Here is an 18,686-nt window from a genome sequence, read left to right on the forward strand (position 1 = left end):
TGCTGGTGCGGCAGGAAGAGGCAAACCCAAAACCCAGACCCCAGCTGGCCCGGGATCCTGTCCCCTTAGATCCACATAAGTTTGCCAAGATCTACGCAGCCTGTGACTTTGTCCTGCCTTTGCACACGCTGCTCCTTCTGTCCCAACGCTGTTGTCCATTCTCACTCTTCTAAGATAACTCAGATATGCTGCCATAGAAGAATTCTTAAACACACACACACCCAACCCTTCCTCCGGGCTCCCAGATCACCAGTCCACAAAAACTGCCTTTGGCGGCCACTTAACCTGCATGCTGAATTTATGAGATCCTCCCAGACCTGTGAGTTAGGAGGAAGGCTCAGAGGAGCTAGGTCCCATCGCCACCCTCTCCAGGCCTCTCGCAGGCTGGGGCAGTGACCTCGGTAGGGAAAGGACTTAAAAGCTGGTCATTATTGCTGAGAATGCCTTCCTCTCCAGGAGAGGGGGACCTGGAGGGCCAGGAGGGCTGGCTCTGTCACTGACAGCTGTGAACAGCTCACACCTAAAGGAGGTGAGAGCACTATGCGATAAATACGTAGACAAGTGACTGTCCCCTCTCTGGGCCTCAGTTTCTTTCTCTGTAAAATGGGGTGAGGAGGCCTAGGCCCAGGACCCCTAGAGCCATCTCCAGCAGAGTGCTGATGGCTGTCAGGGTTGTTTCCATTCTGAAGCCAGCACCAGAGTGTTCGGGGGATGGGACAGCCTCAATGACCGACGGTTCCGGTTCCAGGGCAGCTGGGTGACGAGCAGGCCCGCTGCTCCCCCCCTGTACCCCACTGCTCCCTGAAGCCCAAATCCCCCGCCAGCCTAGTTGCGCTGTCGCTTTAAGGCCAGGCAGGGCGGGCTGGGTTACCTGCGCGGCACCTGGAGGCGCCCCACCCTGAGCCAGCCGGGCCACCCCACTAGGGCGTCTCCAGTCTCCGTGGACCTGGCACCTGGCGGCGGCCGGTGAGCGCGCGGACCCAGGAGAGGTGGGGCGGGCCGCGCCCCCGAGCCCGGGCCTGAGCCCTGGGGACTGGCCACATTCGGGAGACGGGTCCGGGTGGTCACTGTGGGAGTCGAGGGCGAAGCCGGCTCTGCGCGCCCGGCCTGAGCCGCGGGGAGAAGCCGGCTCGGAGACACTGGCGCCGGGTGGGGCGGCGGGAGCGGATGGACCGACGGACGCGGCGGGCGGGCTAGAGCCTGGACCCGACCCGGACCAACCTCACGGTGCTCCTGCGGGCTCAGGGAGAGGGGCTGGGGGCGGCCGCCAGGGCCTTCCCCTAACGCCGGCGCCCTGCAGACCCGAGGCTGGGCAGGTTCGCTCAGCCCTCTCACCCCTCACCCCGCGGCCACCACGCCTTTATCCCTGCCGCTCCCGCGCCTGGACCCCGCCTGCCCGCGATGGCTGCGCAGGAGTGGGTGGAAACGTCCTCCCCTCCCCTCCCTTGTGGGAGCGCTCAGCTCCTTCTGACGCCAGCCCCTCCTGAACCCCTTCCCTTGACGCTGACCGCGGGGCTTGGTAGGCACAGTGTGGACACGCAGCTCCACTGGCCTTTTGCTTTGCAGGGTTTCCTTGGGCATGGCATTTGGTGCCTCAGTTTCCCCGGCGGTTAAATGGGGATGCTTTGGGCCACTTCTTGTTCAGATGGATTAGTCTTTACAGAAAGGGGCACCTAAAGTGCCCTCACTGGTAGCATGAAGTAGGGCACTGGCACAGCGCTCCTGTCCACGCTCTCCCCCGAACTGGGTGCGGGAGGGCGCTGTCCCCCCTCCCCTTCTCCTAACGGGAGCATGTCCTAAGTGATACTGTGGGAATAAAAATCATCATACTAGACTAAATGGTTTTCACATATTTTAATTCCTACGAGCAATATGGTGTTATTGTGCCCATTTTACAGAGGAGAGCACTAAGGCATGGAGAGGCCAGTATCTAGCCCATGTCAGAGCCAGGGTCTATCCTCTGTCTTGCCCTGTGTCACTGTGTCACTTTGTCACAGTTTAACTTCTCACCATCTCATCTTCATAACCTGCTTCCCCTGGGAGGCAGGGGTTTGAGATCAGAGATGTTGAGCAGCCTGCCCAAGGTCACAGAGCTAACAGAAGGAATGACCGCAGTCAGAGGGAGTGACAGGCGGAGCAATTTGCTCAGGGGAGCAGATTGGCAGCAGCAGACATGCTTCTGGGAGGGCTGGTTGAGGGCCCAGGGTGGGTGGGGGGAGCAGAGGGCTCCCAGGTGCAGGGAGTACAGGGCTAGGACAAGCTCTCAGGTGACAGGAGTTTGGGTGAGAGTGGGGAGGGATCTGGGGGAGGTGGGCCAGCCTGGCAGGCCCCGACTGAGTGCCAGGTTGGGAGTGGGACTTCTTGAGATTGGGGGAGTCTCTCGGGCTGGGGTTGATGCCCTCCAGGGTGGGAGTCCTTCCTCCTTCCCCCATCAGGGTGCAGGGTGTGGAGGTGCACAAGGGTGAGGGGCCAGCAAACGGCTTAAAGACTATCTTTCTGCGACGAGTCAGGGAAGTCTTGGGGTAGGACGCCCTGCTGATTATAGAGCCCTGATCTATAGCAATAAAGGGAACAACCACTGTGCTACAGAAAAGGCTGTCCTTCATCAGCTTCCACCTCCCAACCCCCCCAGATGGCAGGTTAGCATGTACCCTGCCTGCCATGGGGGTGTCCACATGGAGAGAGGGCTGCTCACACAGGAAGAGTGACCACGGCACGTGTGCGAACATGCCAAGGGCAATGGCAGGGGCTTGTCTGAGGCCCAGGAGGAGTTGAGCCAGGACGGAGAGCAGTGCATTCTGGAGAGCAACAGCTGCCCGTGCCTAAGACTTACGAGTACTTATGTTCACAGCGTGGCCTCGGCTTTAGATATTAAAACATATCAATAGAATCAGCTGTGCACACACAGAGAGATTTGACTCAGACTAGACCTGGGTCCAAATGCAGACCCAACCTAGGACAAGTCGTCACCCTAGGGGCCTCAGTGTCCTTGGGACATAACAGTGTCGAAAGGATTAAGTGAAGGGATGCCCGTAAAATGCCTGGCGTGGTGCCCAGCCAGGTAAGTCCCCGACACACATCTGCTGCCACCATCGTGGTGTTTGCAGGCCAAGGGAGAAATGGACAGGAAGCACCTACACGGGGTCATGCTCCTCTCTGAGAGGCAAGATTCCTGATGATTTGTATTTTGCATTTTTATTCTGTTCTGTGGTTTTCTCTTGTTTCCCCCCACAATGAGCAACTACTGTTTGGATAGACAGTAAAAAGCATCTTAGGTCACCTCATACAGGTGGTCCAGGGATGCGTTCCTCCAGTGTTGAGAACCCTGCTATGTCTGGCTTTGGGCAAGGTCATTCGCCTTTCTGGGCTTGGACTCCTCATTTGTAAATGGGAATTTTCCCTGCCCCGCCCACCCACTCACCTGCCAGGAGGCAGATGAGATGCTGGGTGTGAAGGGGAGCTGTCGGTACCGGTACCGTAAACACAGGCAAGGGCTTACTGTTCTGCATTTCCCTGTGGGGTCCCCCCAAAGCAGATTTCTCCTCTTGACACCCTCTCCTAACTGGGGAGAATGGGTGGGCAGGTTCTTTTTCTCCCTCCACAAAAAAGCCTTGAGCTGGAGGCAGTAGGCACTTGCCCCCAAGACTGATTCACAGGAAGAGAACTGCAGGGAAGTTACAAATGGCATTTCTCCATATGTGTCCAGTAGTTTGGGGGGTTGGAAATATTGGGGTCCATGCCCAGAGTGCCCCTTTTACATGCATACATTCTCTCTTTTGCTCTCTTGCACACACAGCCCTTTTGAAATCTGAAGTTTTATCTACCATATCTTGAACATTGCTGTCCCCTTCAGCTGAAGCAAATATGCCTTTGAGCGGCTGCACGGCAGGGTGTCATTGGGATGCACCACTTTGGCTGGGCAAGCCCCATGTGGAAGGATTTCCGATCACTGACATCTCCCTTAAGGTCTGTGGCTCCCTGAGCTCCTGCTTCGCTTCACTGGCTCAGCCTTTGGAAGAGAAGACAGTCCCTCCTTGAATCCTCCCAGCAGCCCGCTAGACAGCCTGCCCCTTACAGAGGAGGAAACAGGCCCAGAGCGGTTGAGAGGCTTTCCCCAGGACACAGCTGCAGAGTGGGGACCAAAGCCAGGGCTGTGCTCCACGGCTTGTGCCGTAGCAGCTGGAATCTTGCGCCCCGTCTCACTCCCAGCTCTTAACAGCTGGGAGGGAGGATTTTCACCCAACCAGCATGGATTTATCCAGCAACTCTTTCCCTTATTTCAGAGGATTTATTCAACAAATGTTTACTGAGCAGCTGTCATGTGCTAGGCACGAACAGGGCCAACCCGGACCCTGCCCTCAGGGAGCGCACAGTCTGAGAGTGGGGACAACAAATTAAACACAGAGAGGTAAGTGCTGTGGCCCAAGAAGGCCCAGGAGACCTGGGCATTTAAAGTGTCATCAGAGAAGGCTTCTCAGTGAGGGCTGGGCTGAGCCTGGAGGGGAGATAATGGGAAGTTACCAGGCAGAGGGGACAGAGGGCACAATAAATAGCCTCGAGGTTGGCTTTGGGGACACTCTGGACCTAGGTTTCAGCCTCTTACTGTCCCTGTGGTCTGGGGTGAGGCTTCCTTCCAGGTGTTTTTTCTCCTTCCTTGCATTGATTTCTTAGCCTGACTGGGATAATATTGCATGTATAATTTGGTATATTGAGTTGGAAAAAAGTAAGATATCATAAGTGTTTCCCTCTGTTGTTAAACCTTCATGCTAGCTTGATATTTTTTTTAATGGGTTAATATCAGTTATTTAATCTAGAGGTTATGCCGTAGTTTATTCACCATTTCTGTATAGTTGGACACTGAAGCACTTTCCAAATTATGACCATTGTAAACAAGGCCATGGTGAGCATCTTTTTGCACAAAGTTGTGGTCCCTGTCATAAATTTCAGCTTGAGGCTCTTCAGTGCCCTCTTTCACACTTGTCCTGGGTCTCAGTGTCTTCCACTGTGCCGTGGAGACGGCGCTGATCTCAGGGCATGTGGCAGGCCTAACCCGCACGCGTAACCCGTGTGTGACGGCAGTGCCACCCAGCAGGCCCCGTCCGGGCAGGCCTGCCGGACCCAGCACAGGTTCACTGTCCTCCCTGCGGCCCCTGAGGCCTGGAGAGGGGCCCAGAGTGAACATAGCCGCACCCACTGAGCGCCGACTGTGTCCCAGGCACGGTGCTGATACTCTGCGTGGCTGTGACCTTCAGCACAGCCCTGCGACGCCAGGGGCAGCGACGCCAGGGGCAGCAACGCCAGGGGCAGCGACGCCAGGGGCAGCGACGCCAGGGGCAGCGCCTCCACCTCCCAGATGAGGAGTCAAACGGCCTCTGGAAGGTTGCACGGTGACCTCAGGCAGGGGAGGACTAACACCCAGGGCTCCAGTATCGTTCATTTCCTCCTCTCTCTCCGTCTCCACGTCCAGATGTGTCACAGGCGCTGCGTGGCCCCCGCCCTCCGCTATTGCGTGACGGTCAGCGGCACCGTGGTTCTGGTGGCAGGGACACTCTGCTTCGCTTGGTGGAGCGGAGGGAATGCGGGTGCCCAGACTGGCCTGCCGGCCCCGCCCACTGAGCATCCCAGCGCTGAGGCCCCCAGACCCCTGCTCAGGTCCGTCAGCCTCTTCTGCTGCGCCACAGGTGGCCTGCTGCTGCTCTTCGGCCTGCTGTGGTCCATCAGGGCCAGCGTCCGGGGGCCGCCCCAGTGGGACCCCTACCATTTCTCCAGGGACCTGTACTATCTCCGCGTGGAGTCCTCGCAGAAGGAGAGCTGCAGGTTAGCGTGGCCGGGTGGGGCGGTGGGTGGGGACCACGGCTGGGGGCCCAGTCACAGCATCCAGCATTTGCTCAGCAAACTGTCGTGGGGTTCCAGCTCTGGACAGGCCTTGCCCTGGGGATGTGGAAGCTGACCAGTGAGTGCTGTCCTCTAGAGGTTTAAAACCCCAGGACAGAGGCAGATGATGACAAACCAGAGTAGCTGGAGGTGGGAGAGAGACAGGCGTGGTCTGTGGAGATAGAGACAGACGTGGTCTGTGGAGATGTGGAGACATACAGGAAGGCTTCCTGGAGGAGGTGGCATCTATGCTCAGCATGGTATGGGGCAGAGTAGCAGAGGGGTTAAGAGCCTAGGCACAGGAGTCAGACCCACTGGGGTTCTGTCCTGGTTCTATCACAGACTGGCGGTGAGACTTCAAGTAGGTCATGCAACCCTACTAAGCCTCAGCTTCCTCATGTGAAATAAAATGGGAATGATAAGGACAGCAATGATAGCAAACACCTGTCTGGTACTTGCCACGTGCCAGGCACCGTTCTAAGTGCTTCATATATTGACTCACTCAATCCTTACAGCAGCCCTCTGAAGTGAGTGCTGTTATTAACTCTGTTTATAGAAGAGGAAATGGAGGCATGGGGACATTAAGTAACTTGCCCAAGGACATCAGCTAGTACGTGTCACTCTGGGACTGGAACCCATGCTGTCACCCATTTTCCACCCGTTTTCCTGGGAAATTTAAATGGATGATGTGTATGTAGCGTCTAGCCCAGTGCCTAGCACACGGTAGGTGCATAGTAAATGTCAGCTTTTTCAAGTGGACATGGAAAGGGGCATTTCAGGCGGTGGAAGAGCAAGTGCAAAGGCATGGGGAGGGGTGGGGTGGGACAGGGCCATGTGTGCATTAAGGCAGCCCTTCTAGGCTGGGCTGGTGGCTCACGCCTGCAACAGCAGCACGTTGGCAGGCTTGCTTGAGGCAAGGAGCTGGAGGCCAGCCTGGGCAACATTGCAAGACCTGTCTCTACAAAAAATTTAAAAATTAGCTAGGCATGATGGCGTGGCCTGTAGTCCTAGCTACTCGGGAGGCTGAGGCAGGAGCTTCACTTGCAAAATCCTCACTCATGGAATTTTAAAACCACAGATATATCGTGTATCTGTTTATGTTTTGTAAGTATATCTGTGCTTTATACATAAAAAAGTATCAACCCTCCCCAAGAACGAGTTTTTACTTTACCTGTGAGCGTGTTGAGGATGCATGCACTATGCACGCCCTTACTATGTGCTCATTTATTCAACAAAGTGTGGAGTGTGCCTGCATGCAGGGGCCTGCACATTACCCTACTGCCTCCAAGGTAAGGACCACTACTGCCTCTGCGGGAGGGGAAGGTGAGGCACACACAGCTGGAAGGTGGCAGGAGCCTGCAAGGTGCAAAGCTTGCATTCGTCCTCCTGTCCACTCGGTACGCACTGTATTCAGGGGTGTCAGGGGCTACTCCAGATGCCCCTGAGCGGGCCTGGGACCCAGATGTTCCCATTGTTAGAGGGAAACTGCATTCCCAGTTAAAGGATGCAAGAGCATTCCCACCACTGGCCTTCGACTGCCTGAGGACGGAGAAGATATGGTATTCAACAGAGGCCACTAGGTCCAATAGTCAAACCTCAGTTGGAATGGACTGTTAGAGGGAGGGCCAGGGCTTCGGGGACTATCCAGCCAAACTCTCACTTCTCAGATGAGAAACCTGGTGACCTGCCAGGTCACACAGTGAGTTAGTGGTCAGTTGGAACTAGGCCTCAGGACGCTCTTGACCAGAGCCTGTTCGTCCCTGCCCAGCCTGGCGCAAGTGCAGGGGGTGGCTGTTGTCTGTACACACAGCCATGTTGGTGCAACAGGGTCCAGGCCACAGCTGTGCCTGTCTGGTGGCCTTCGTTCCCAGTGGGCCAGGGAGGAAGCCCACCCAGCAGGCGCAGGGTGTCCCTAGCCCATCAGGCTCTGAGACCCAAGTCCTAGATTCAGAAAGCAGGGTGGCTGTGAGTGGAGGAGGCAGCTTCTGCCAGCAGTGCTCCTTCCTGTCCCCAAGGCTGCCCCAGCTCAGCTCTGCGGCCTGCGGGGCCCAGCACCTGGCCCCCCTGGGGAGTCCGCTCTGCTGTTCCTGCTCCCAGGTGCCCCACGCTCTGGGTTACCTGTTGTGGGGGACTTCAGGTGGGGGACACAGGCTGATGGCTGGGGCAAGTCCTTTCCCCTCTTAGCACCCCAGATCCCCAATTTATTCATTTACTTACTCTTTCATGCATTTTCCTAATATTTAATGAGCACCTACTATGCACTGAGTCCTATTCAGAGTACTGACAAGGCAGCAGAGGACAAAACAGACAGCGCCCTGCCCTCAGGAGCTCCCATCTTACATGGAAGCCCCTACACGAGGAGATTGGATGTGAGGCCTCCGGGAGTCTCTGCTCTTTCTTTCGTAAGCTGTGTGTCGTGGAGTACACCGCTTGCACCCTCTGAGCCATGCCTGATGCCTCCTTTGTCAGCGGGGGTGACACGCCTTTCCCCACGATAGATGGCTGTCAGGCTCAGATGAGAGGACAGATAGGGAAGTGTACACACTGTAAAGTCTGTGCACAGGCCAGCTTTCTCTGCTGTTAAGCCTTGCACAGTTTACAGGGCACTCTCGTGCCCGCTAACTGCTTTGAGCCTCAGTTGCTTACGAGGTAAGTGTAAGGAGTAGGCCCATTTTACAGATGAGAAAACTGCAGTGAGGAGAGACGGGTGGCTCAGGGGAGAGGTGTGATGGGTGGAGCGGGCCTGAGCTCTGCAGTCAGACAAGGTTGGGGCTTTGCCACTTAGTTGACACATGACCTTTACTCATCTGTAAAATGGGTGAGAGCCACTGTCCCCCAGAGTTGTCATGAATGTGAAATGAGTTTAGAGACCTTAAGCATTGGGCAAATAGTATTTCACCCCATCTCCCTTCCCCTCTCCCACTGTGTCTGCCTGGCTCAGCTGAAGGGCAGTGGCAGGGGTGGACCCGGGTCTCCAGGCTCTGAGGACTGGGGTGAGGCCCCGGCCCCGGTGGAGCCTCCTGTGCTGGAGCCACAGTGGCAGGGCTGCCCCACAGCTGCAGGGGCGCCCATGCGGAAGACACCATGAGCGGAGCTCGCTCCCCAGAAGCGTGCGGCAGGCTGCCCTGCGTGCCCAGCGCCTGGCATTCTGTACCATGACCCTGGGGACTTGGGGTGGGCTGGGCCCAGCGGGCCACTTAAGGCGACAGTAGGTGGTATGAGGGCTGCTCCATGTCCGCCCTCTAAGCAAACTTCCTGCTGCGGACTGGACTCACCTGGCACTTGTGCCTGCCCTGCCAGCTGTCGCCTGCCAGAGTGGCCCAGGCCTATGCAAAACCTGTCTCATGTCCCCAGGGTTCCAAGAGGCTGGGAGGGCAAGGGCGTAGCCGGGAGGTGAGCAAGCGGGAGATGTGGGGGTCCAGAAGCCTTACTACCATATTTTTCTGAGTGTTGTCAAACATTTTTCCATTTTTCCTTCTGAATCTGTGAAAGGGGAATTATTATTCCCCTCTTACAGATGAGGAGAAAGAGACTCAGAGAAGGTGTGAATGTGGCCCAAGTCACACAGCAATAGAACCCAACTTGCCTGCCTCCAGGGGTGACGATCTTTGCCCTGCCCTCACCTGGGAGGACGCTGGGTGCTCGAGGAGGGTGAGGCCCTGTCGGCTTGCTCAGCTGTGGGGCTCCCGGGCTGTCTCCAGGGAGGGAAGGAAGGTTTATAAGAGTTCATAAGAGCACTGGACAGGGAGCCCATATCTGGCTCCTGGCTGGTGCCCTGCATCAGACTGGCCTACAGGCTGGGGTTCAAATCCAGGATCCCCATCAACCTGTCCTGTCGCCCTGGCCCGTGAGTGAGAGCAGTGAGCCTGCCTCCCCGGTGGGCTGCTCTGGGGGCTGCAGTGGTCCTGGGCTGAGAAGACACAACACGGTGCCAGAGAAGGGCCCTGTGGGTGTTGGGTGTTCACCTGAGGGGCAACAGCAGGTTCCCAGCCTCCCCCACCCCAGGGCCCTGGAGCCAAGTCCCATCTACTACCTCTCTGTCCCCAGCCAGCCTCCTGCCATTGGCATCCTCCCTGGTCTACACAGCAAGACCACTGGTATGGATTAAACTGCTTCCCCAGCAGCTCTAAACCTCCCACCCTGGGCAAGTGACTCAGCCTCTGGGGGCCTGTGTGTGGCCTGCCATACCGGAGACCTGATGAGCTTTGTGTCCCCCGATGAACCTTGTGTCCCCCACCCCTTCCGTACGGGAGACCTTCGGGCTTCTGTTACGGCTCCCACTTGCCTGGCATGCACCTGGTGCCTCCCTGCACCAGCTCATCTCATTCTCACTCTGGCCTGTGAGCTAGTGCCATTATTGTTACCCACTTTATAGACGGGGAAACTGAGGCTCTGACTGGTGCCCCGCATCAGACCAATGATTGCCCACCAAGAGTGTGGCAGAGCAGGGAGTTGAACCAGCCAGTGCCCAGACTCATAAGCAGCCCTGAGTGACTTGGTGTCAGGGGGATCTTCAAGATCACCTAGTCAGCTCCATATCTGGTAGGACCACCACCAAAGCAGTAGCAGCCCCGACCTGGGCTCAGTGACACTCTCACCCAACAGGGTCCCAGGAGGGGCAGGGAAACCGACTCCCTGGAGATGGTCCGCCAGGGCTCTGAGAGGGCTGAGGGCCAGTCTTGTTCCCTTCAGCCTCGGTGGAGCTGGGATGTAGGCGACCCGTCTTGGAATCTGCAGAGCCTGGTCAGTAGATCCTCAGAGGACCTGGTCTCTGCCTCAAGTCCCTGTCGGGCAGTTCAGCTGGCCAGGGTTTGGGATGGGGGGAGGAGTGACAGGAAGCCAAACTGTCCAGAGACAGAAGTGGTTGACTTGGTAGGTAGTGAGTTCTCCATCCCTGGAGGTATACAAGCAGAAGTAATCATGTAACAGAGTTAGTATTAGGTTATTAAGTATGAAATGTCCAATTTCCTTAAGTACTAAGTTTGACCGTTGATATCTCTGATATTCAAAAACCAAATATTTGACAAAAGTGCTGATGGTGTGTGTTTGGTGGTCCAGCGCTGATATTATCCACTACAGCTTCATGAAACCTGGTCAGTCAGTTACGGCGGATGTCTACTGAACCAGTTGCACGGAATGATGAGGGTGCTTGCGATTAAGCAGCTGGGGTTGGTCAACAGAGATAGGCCAATGCTCTTGCCAAGGATCGTTTGTGCCACATGTCACACAAATAACGCTGCTCAAACTACAGAGGCTGGACTTGGAAACTCCCTGCCATCCACCGTATTCACCAGACCTGGCACCAACTGACTATCGCCTCTTCCAGGCTTTGGACCACTTCTTGCAAGGGAAAATATTCAATTCTCAACAAGCTATGGAAAACGCCTGTCCTGATTTCATCACCACTCGCTCTCCAGCGTCTTCGCTGCTGGCATAAGCAAGCTACTGTTAAGATGGCAAAACCGTGTCGGCAGTTTAGGCGCATGCTTTCCTTCATGGTACTGCTTCTTGTTTCAGATATAATAAACTACACTTTTGACTCAAAGTCGGACATTTCATATTTAATGACTAATATCTTAAGGCCTCCAGCATCCAGAGGGGCAGGAGAATTGAGGTCTCCATCCTGCTCCAGGCATCCCAACTCTGATCTTGTAAAGGATGCTTCGGTAAGCTGGGGATGTTTCTGTCCATGGACCATCACTCAGTCTTTCAACAAACACCACCAAGCACCTGCCTTCAGCCCCTGGACACTCAGAGTCTCCCCTGGGGAAGACCGGGCAGGGTCAGCGAGGTGACAGAGAAAAGTGCTGTGGGAGCCAGAGCAGGGAGTAGGGACTGTGCTGGGGGGAGCCGGGTCAGGAAAGCTGCCCAGGGGAGTCTCAAAGGACAGGTGGGGGGGTGACCGGCAGGGAAGGGGCGAGGGAGGTGGGTGGGTGCTCTGGGACGGACTATACGGGGCAGGGAGAGGGCCGGGAGAGCAGGCGGTAGGCTTTTGCCTTGGGCCGGCTAATAGCCTCTCTCCTGTTCCTGCAGGAGCCCAAGGCTGGCTGCCGTCCCCACTTACGAGGAGGCCACGCACTGCCCCCTGACGGAGGAACTCCTGCCGCCACCTGCATGCCCCACGGAGGAAGGCCCGGAGCGCGGTGCCTGGGGGGACGCCCTGCTGGGGACCCAGCCCCCCTGGCCCCCACCCAGCTACGAGAGCATCGCTCTTGCTCTCGGCGCCCGTGCTGGGGAGACGGCGCCTGGCGCTGCGTTCTCCCGCTCAGACCCTTCTGGGCCGCAGCGGGGGAAAGGTGAGGGCTCCTGGCAAGCCCGGAAGTGAGAGAGGGACGCGATGAGCCTCTTCCAGAGTCTCATACAGGGCCTGGCACACAGGAGCACTCAGCAAATGTTTGTTGCCGAACGCCGTTTTATTTATCCATTGCTGTGTAACAAACCAGCCCAAAATGTAGCGGTCTAAAACAAATCCCATTTGATTATGTCTCATGGCTCTGTGGGTTGCCAGGACCCAGCTGGGTGGTGGTTCTGCCCCACCTGATGTTGGCGAGACTGCAGTCGTCGGGGGCGCGACCGGGCCAGAACACCCACGATGGCACACTCACATGGCTGGCCGCCGGTGCTGGCTGCCAGCCGGGAGATTGTGTGTAGGTGAGGAAATTGGGGCCCAGAGGCAGAGGCAGGACGGACTCAAGTTCACACATGGAGTTTTATAACCAAAACAACGTGGACTCTGAATTCAGACCACCTGGGCACGGGTTCCACCATGCACCATCTTAGTGACCGTGGACAAGTGGCTTTCCCTCTCTTTAACTCAGTTTCCTCATCTGTAAAATGGGAATTGGGGACTACAGGGACACCAGCACCTCCCTCAGAGAGCTGAGTTGTGAGGACTGACTCTGATGATAGCAGTTGACATTGTGCGTTGACTGCTCCCTGCAGGCTCAGTGCTCATGCATCGAATAAGAAAAGCAGGGTTCTTAGCTCTGCGCCAGGCGCCTAGTAGGTATGCAGTGATCGTCAGGCAACCCTCCTCCACCAAGTGCAAATTTGGCCTCTGCTCCCATACCTCCTGTGACAGGGAGCTTCCTACCTCCCCTTTCCAGATGTGGCAGAAATGTCTGCTTTCTGTCCAGCTCTACTCTATACCTCTACACCTCCATCTCTCCCTGTTTCAGAAGAGAGAACCAGCTCCATGAGGTTAAGTAACCTTCCCAGGGTCACAGCAAGCAGGGGGTCACAGGCCTGGGCCTCAGTCAGCTGGATGAGGGTGGCACCCCCAAAACCTACTGTGTGCTGGGCCAGGCCCCCTGCCATCATCTCAAAGCCACTCTGCACCAGGTGGTGGTGTCCCCACTTACCAGGTGGGGAAACGGCCTGGGGGAGGTACAATTCTAGAAAATGAAGTCAGAGCAGTGTGGGATCCTCCCAGCCGGGCCTGCAGTAGCCACCCACTCCCTGCTCCTCCCTGAGGCCCCCGAAGTCTCTTCTCAGCCCAGCAGCCAGCGTGAGCCTGCCCATACCCAGGTCAGATCCCGCCAACCCTGGGCCACGTCCTGTGGGGCCCCCAGCTCTCTGGAATCGTGAAAGCCCTTGCACTGGCTGGGGTGGGCTCCACGGTTTGCCCCGCCCAACACTCCCATCTACTACTCCCCCTGCCTTGCTCTCCCCTCTGGCCCGTCTCACTGGGGCCTCTGCACTGGCTGTCCCCTCCTCACCAACCTGTGGGCTGGACACACACAGCCACACATGGATTTATCAGATGGTGCAATTCCTGACGGGTTAATGGTGGGACCCTCTAGGTGCGAATGCTCAAGGTGAGGCATTTCCTTCTGGGGAGGTGGGCTGACGAGTGGCAGATGTGGGCAAGGACAGGCGCTGAAGGGGTGGGATGAGGAGGATGGCAAGACCAGAAAGACCTTTTCTCTCTAATCAACTCGTCTGTGTCCTAACCAAAAGCCCTCAGGAGAGTCAGTGACTGGCTCAAGGTCACCTGCACCTTGGAGGAGGCCAAGTCAGGACCACGGAGGGAGGCGGTCTCCTGACCAAGGCTAGTTGCTGTCCCCTTCCAAGCTGCAGGGCCCCCGCTGTGTACTGGGGCTCCTTGTGCCCACTGGCAGGTGCCTGACCAGGGAGTGGCACGCAGGCCAGCACTGTCCCTCTGCAGCCCCCGGGAGGCACTGCTTTGCTCCCTGGGCTCTTTCCTCCTGGGCCCAGATGTCCAGGTTCTTCAACCGCTATTTACACATCTCGTGCCACTGCCGGTGTCTCAGGTGTCAGGAACCCTCGGAGCTCAGGCCTCTCCCACACTTTCCCCGGGCCCTCCCGGCCTCTGTGCCGTCTGGGTGGCTGTCCACCTTGGGTCAGCCCATCCCCTCAGGAATCTCACCTGCTCCTCCCTTAGCTGCTAATTACTGCTCAGCTGAATCTTTCTCTCCCTAATTAAAAAATTAAAGTCTGATTTGCACCCCTCCCTTGCACACCCTCAGCAGACGCTCCCTGCGGGAGGCTTCATGCCGGTACTGCCCTCCCCTGGCACCTGCAATGCCACCCCCATTCTCACACGTGTATTAATGCCACCCCCCATTCTCACACATGTATTAATGCCAGCCCCCCATTCTCACACATGTATTAATGCCACCCCCCATTCTCACACGTGTATTAATGCCAGCCCCCCATTCTCACACATGTATTAATGCCAGCCCCCATTCTCACACACATATTAGTGCCACCCCCCATTCTCACACATGTATTAATGCCACCCCCATTCTCACACACGTATTAATCCCACCCCCCATTCTCACACACGTATTAATCCCACCCCCCATTCTCACACACTTATTAATGCCACCCCCCATTCTCACACACGTATTAGTGCCACCCCCATTCTCACACATGTATTAATGCCACCCCCATTCTCACACACGTATTAATGCCACCCCCCCATTCACACACATGTATTTTTTTTTTAGTACAGTGAACTTTATTGATGGTACATGACAAAGTGGGGCTCCCTAGGCCCCTCCCATTCTTCAGGGGCTCTGGCATGGAAACTGCGTCGTGAGGAGGGGAGATTCTCAGTGAGGTGGTGACTGAGTAGGCAGGGACACCCCAGCAGCTGAGGCCTCTCTCTTCCTTGGTGCTCTGGCTGGGGCTGATGGTCCGGGACTTTTACTCCTTGGTGGCCATGTGGGCCATGAGGTCCACTACCCTGTTGCTGTAGCCAACTTCATTGTCGTACCAGGCAACGAGCTTTACAAAGTGGTCGTTGAGGGCGATGCCAGCCCCAGCATCAAAGGTGGAAGAGTGGGTGTCGCTGTTGAAGTCGGAGGACACAACCTGGTGCTCAGTGTAGCCCAGGATGCCCTTGAGGGGGCCATCCGCCGCCTGCTTCACCGCCTTCTTGATGTCATCATACTTGGCCGGCTTCTCCAGACGGCAGGTCAGGTCCACCACGGACACGTTGGCAGTGGGCACGCAGAAGGCCATGCCAGTGAGCTTCCCGTTCAGCTCGGGGATGACCTTGCCCACAGCCTTGGCTGTGCCAGTGGACGCAGGGATGATGTTCTGGAGAGCCCCATGGCCATCACACCACATCTTCCCAGAGGGGCCATCCATGGTCTTCGGGGTGGTGGTGACGGCATGGACTGTGGTCATGAGTCCCTCCACGATGCCAACGTTGTCATGGATGACTTTGGCCAGGGGGGCTAAGCAGTTGGTGGTGCAGGAGGCACTGCTGACAATGGTGAGGTTGTTTTGGTACTTGCCCATCACAAACATGGGGGCTTCAGCAGAGGGGGCAGAGATGATGACCCCTTTGGCACCCCCATCTAGGTGAGCCCCAGCCTTCTCCAGGGTAGTGAAGACGCCAGTGGACTCCACGACGCAATCAGCGCCCGCTTCACCCCATTTGATTTTGGTGGGATCTCGCTCCTGGAAGATGGTTACGGGCTGGCCATTGATGACAAGCTCCCCGTTCTCCGCCTTGACTGTGCCATGGAACTTGCCGTGGGTGGAGTCACACTGGAACATGTAGACCACGTAGTTGAGGTCAATGAAGGGGTCGTTGATGGCGACCATATCCACTTTGCCAGAGTTAAAAGCAGCCCTGGTGACCAGGCGCCCAATACGGCCAAAGCCGTTTATTCCGGCCTTCGCTTTCACCATGGTGTCCGGGAGACGGTGCTGGCGCTGCCTGAGAAGATGCGGCTATCTGTCGAACGGGAGGACCAGAGAGCCCACACACATTATTAATGCCACCCCCCATTCACACACATGTATGCAGAGCCCACCCTGTTCTGGCCCCTGGGATAGAGCAGCGAACAGAACAGAGTCCCCACCCTGCGGAGGCTTGCGTGCTAATTAGACACGAGTCAAGAAGAACAGATAACGTGTGCAGTATGGTAGATGGTGATGAGTGCTGTGGAGAAAAAGAAACTGGGACAGGAAGACGGGGAGCCCCTGGGGGAGGAGGTTGTATAGTATTAGGGCTGGGTCGGGGGCGACCTCCACCCAGAAGTTGCCATTGGGGCAAAGGCTTGAAGGAGGCGAGGGAGGGAGCCATGCAGGCATCTGGAGGGAGAGCGCTCCAGGCAGAAGGAGCAGCAGGTGCCAAGGCCCTGGGTGCCTGTGTGCTCCTGGAGCAGCCTGGGGCCAGGGCGGCTGGAGTGAGTGAGTGAGAGGAGGAGGGGTGAGGGGCAGGCAGCATGGCAAATTATCTAGGGCCTTGCAGGTCACCTCAAAGCCTTTGGCTTTACTCTGATGAGACAGGGAGCCACGCCAGGCTTCTGTGCAGAGGAGTGGCATGATCTCACCTGGGACCGGGATTGCAAAGAGACTTCAGGGGTCGAGGATGGAAGCGGAGAGCACTTGGGCGAGGGATGCTGGGGCCTCAGACCGGTGATGAGGAGCGTTGGATTCTAACATCCTAGAGGGCGGGCCTGCAGGATGTGGTGCGAGAGGGGAGGGGGACGCGGCTTGGATAACTGATAACTGCCTGGGAGGGAGGGTGGAGGCGGGAGGGCCGGGTCTGGGGAGGAGCATGCAACACGGACCAGCGGGTGCACAGCATTTGGAGCGTCACCTGCAGCCAGTGCGGCGGGCACTCTTGCACCGGCCTTGCCTGGAATGCTCTTCCTGCCTATCAGGACCCCAGCTGCCTTCTCCGGGATCATGCCTCCGCCCCCCTCCCCCGGCCCTCTCTGCCGGGCGCAGTGCCGGACCTCACACGGATCGCTGAGCCTTTGCCACGTGGTGCGGTCGTCCTGCCGCCCCGTGTTTGTCAGAGCGCTTACACCGCTGCGTGTGGGCACACAGTAGGGGCTCAAGCAGAGGCCGCTGCGGACCTGGTTAGACTCCCAGCTCTGCTAGTCACAGGTTCTGCCACCTGGGGTCGCTCAGCGTGCCCCACGGGCCTCAGTTTCTCCACCTGTCCAGTGGGTGAGCTCTGTCCCCTGCGGGCCGGGGAGGGCCCTGGGACGGCGGCGAGCATCCCGCGCGGTGTGAGCGCGCCCCCTGCTGGGGACGGCGGGCGGATCCGCCGCGCAGGGGCGGGGCGGGGCGGGGCCGCGCGTGGCCGAGCGCCCTTCTCTCCTCTCCGCTCCATGCAGGTCAGAGTAGACCCCGTGTACGGGGCACCTACTTGTCCCAGAGCTGCTTGCTCGTTGTCACTCCCGTTGGACCGCGAGGCCTCTCGGGAAGGGAGGAAGACCAGGTCCATCTACCTGGGGCCGGGTGCGGCGGTCCCGGTCCCGCTCAGCCGCCCGCTCGCGGTGGGAAGACCCTGACCAGTCCCTGCCCCGCCGGCTGTTGCGTGCCCTGTTCTGCGCAGCGGGTGAGCCCCTCGCCCGCGCGCCTGTGCGCTGTGAAGGCCACGACGGCCACCAGGGGGCGAGAGGCGCCTGCTGGAAATACTCCAGGGCTCCAGGACCAGTCTGAGGTCCTTCTGGGTGGGCCCCCGTCTCCTTTTCTGCGAGGGCCACCAGCTAGGTGACCCTGGACTCCTCGCTTCCCTTCTCTGAGCCTCTATAAGACGATGATAATGATGTTTCCTTGGAGGGCCCTGCCCTGTTAATAAGCACAGACTGCAAAGCACTTTCTCCTCCATTCTGTCCCTTCCCTGCACAGTGCCTAGGAGGTGGCCTAGTAACCACCCCATCCACAGGTGACAAAGCTCCAGCCCAGAGCAGAGCCACCTGTCTAAGTTCACCCTGAGAATCACACCTGGACATGACCTGGTGACTCAGCCCTTTCCTGACCCCTCAGCAATCTCCCACTCAGGGTTCCTGAGCTCTGTTCCAGGGTGGGCATGGGCATGGGGTCTGGGTATGGTGTGAGCACAGGCATGGGGGCTGGGTATGGTGTGAGCACGGGCAGGTGTGAGCATGGGCAGGTGTGAGCATGGGCAGGTGTGAGCACGGGCAGGTGTGAGCATGGGCAGGTGTGAGCATGGGCAGGTGTGAGCACGGGCAGGTGTGTCTGGGTATGGTGTGAGCGCGGGCATGATGCCGGGGTATGGTGTGCACACAGGCATGGTGTCTGGGTACGGAATGAGCACCGTGTGGTGTTATGGGGCAAGCACAGCTGTGCTGGGAGGAGGCAGAGGGTGACGACCATGAAGAGGAAAATCCCCAGCCAGGCAAGTCAGGGAGCCAAGTGAGAGCCTTTATTCTGCATCAGCGATTGAACCCATAAAAACTCCGGTGAATGTTCTCTTTTAGAGACACTGATAGGCCTTGTTTTCCTATAATCCTGTAAAGGAATCTGATTTCAGCCCATCACAAACAGGTCCAGATGGTGCACAGAGGAACTCA

The 18,686-nt window shown here is 57.5% G+C and overlaps 1 protein-coding gene and 1 pseudogene across 2 annotated transcripts; one reads left to right on the forward strand and one right to left on the reverse strand.

The window, feature by feature from the left end:
- Positions 1–900: 900 nt before the first annotated feature.
- TMEM61 (transmembrane protein 61) lies at positions 901–12,343 on the forward strand. Of its 2 annotated transcripts, none has more exons than XM_076010785.1 (4): positions 901–966; positions 4,284–4,408; positions 5,468–5,817; positions 11,908–12,343. In XM_076010785.1, exons 3-4 carry the CDS (start codon positions 5,468–5,470, stop codon positions 12,197–12,199), a joined length of 642 nt encoding a protein of 213 aa, XP_075866900.1. In that variant the 5' UTR covers positions 901–966; positions 4,284–4,408; the 3' UTR covers positions 12,200–12,343. The 2 variants fall into 2 exon arrangements, with proteins under 2 accessions (XP_075866900.1, XP_012605131.1); XM_012749677.2 differs by having other exon boundaries at positions 907–989.
- Positions 12,344–14,834: 2,491 nt separating this feature from the next.
- Positions 14,835–16,111, reverse strand: LOC105862978 (glyceraldehyde-3-phosphate dehydrogenase pseudogene; annotated as a pseudogene).
- Positions 16,112–18,686: the final 2,575 nt, after the last annotated feature.

Source organism: Microcebus murinus, chromosome 2, assembly GCF_040939455.1.
Source record: "Microcebus murinus isolate Inina chromosome 2, M.murinus_Inina_mat1.0, whole genome shotgun sequence".
Taxonomy (NCBI): Eukaryota; Metazoa; Chordata; class Mammalia; order Primates; family Cheirogaleidae; genus Microcebus; species Microcebus murinus.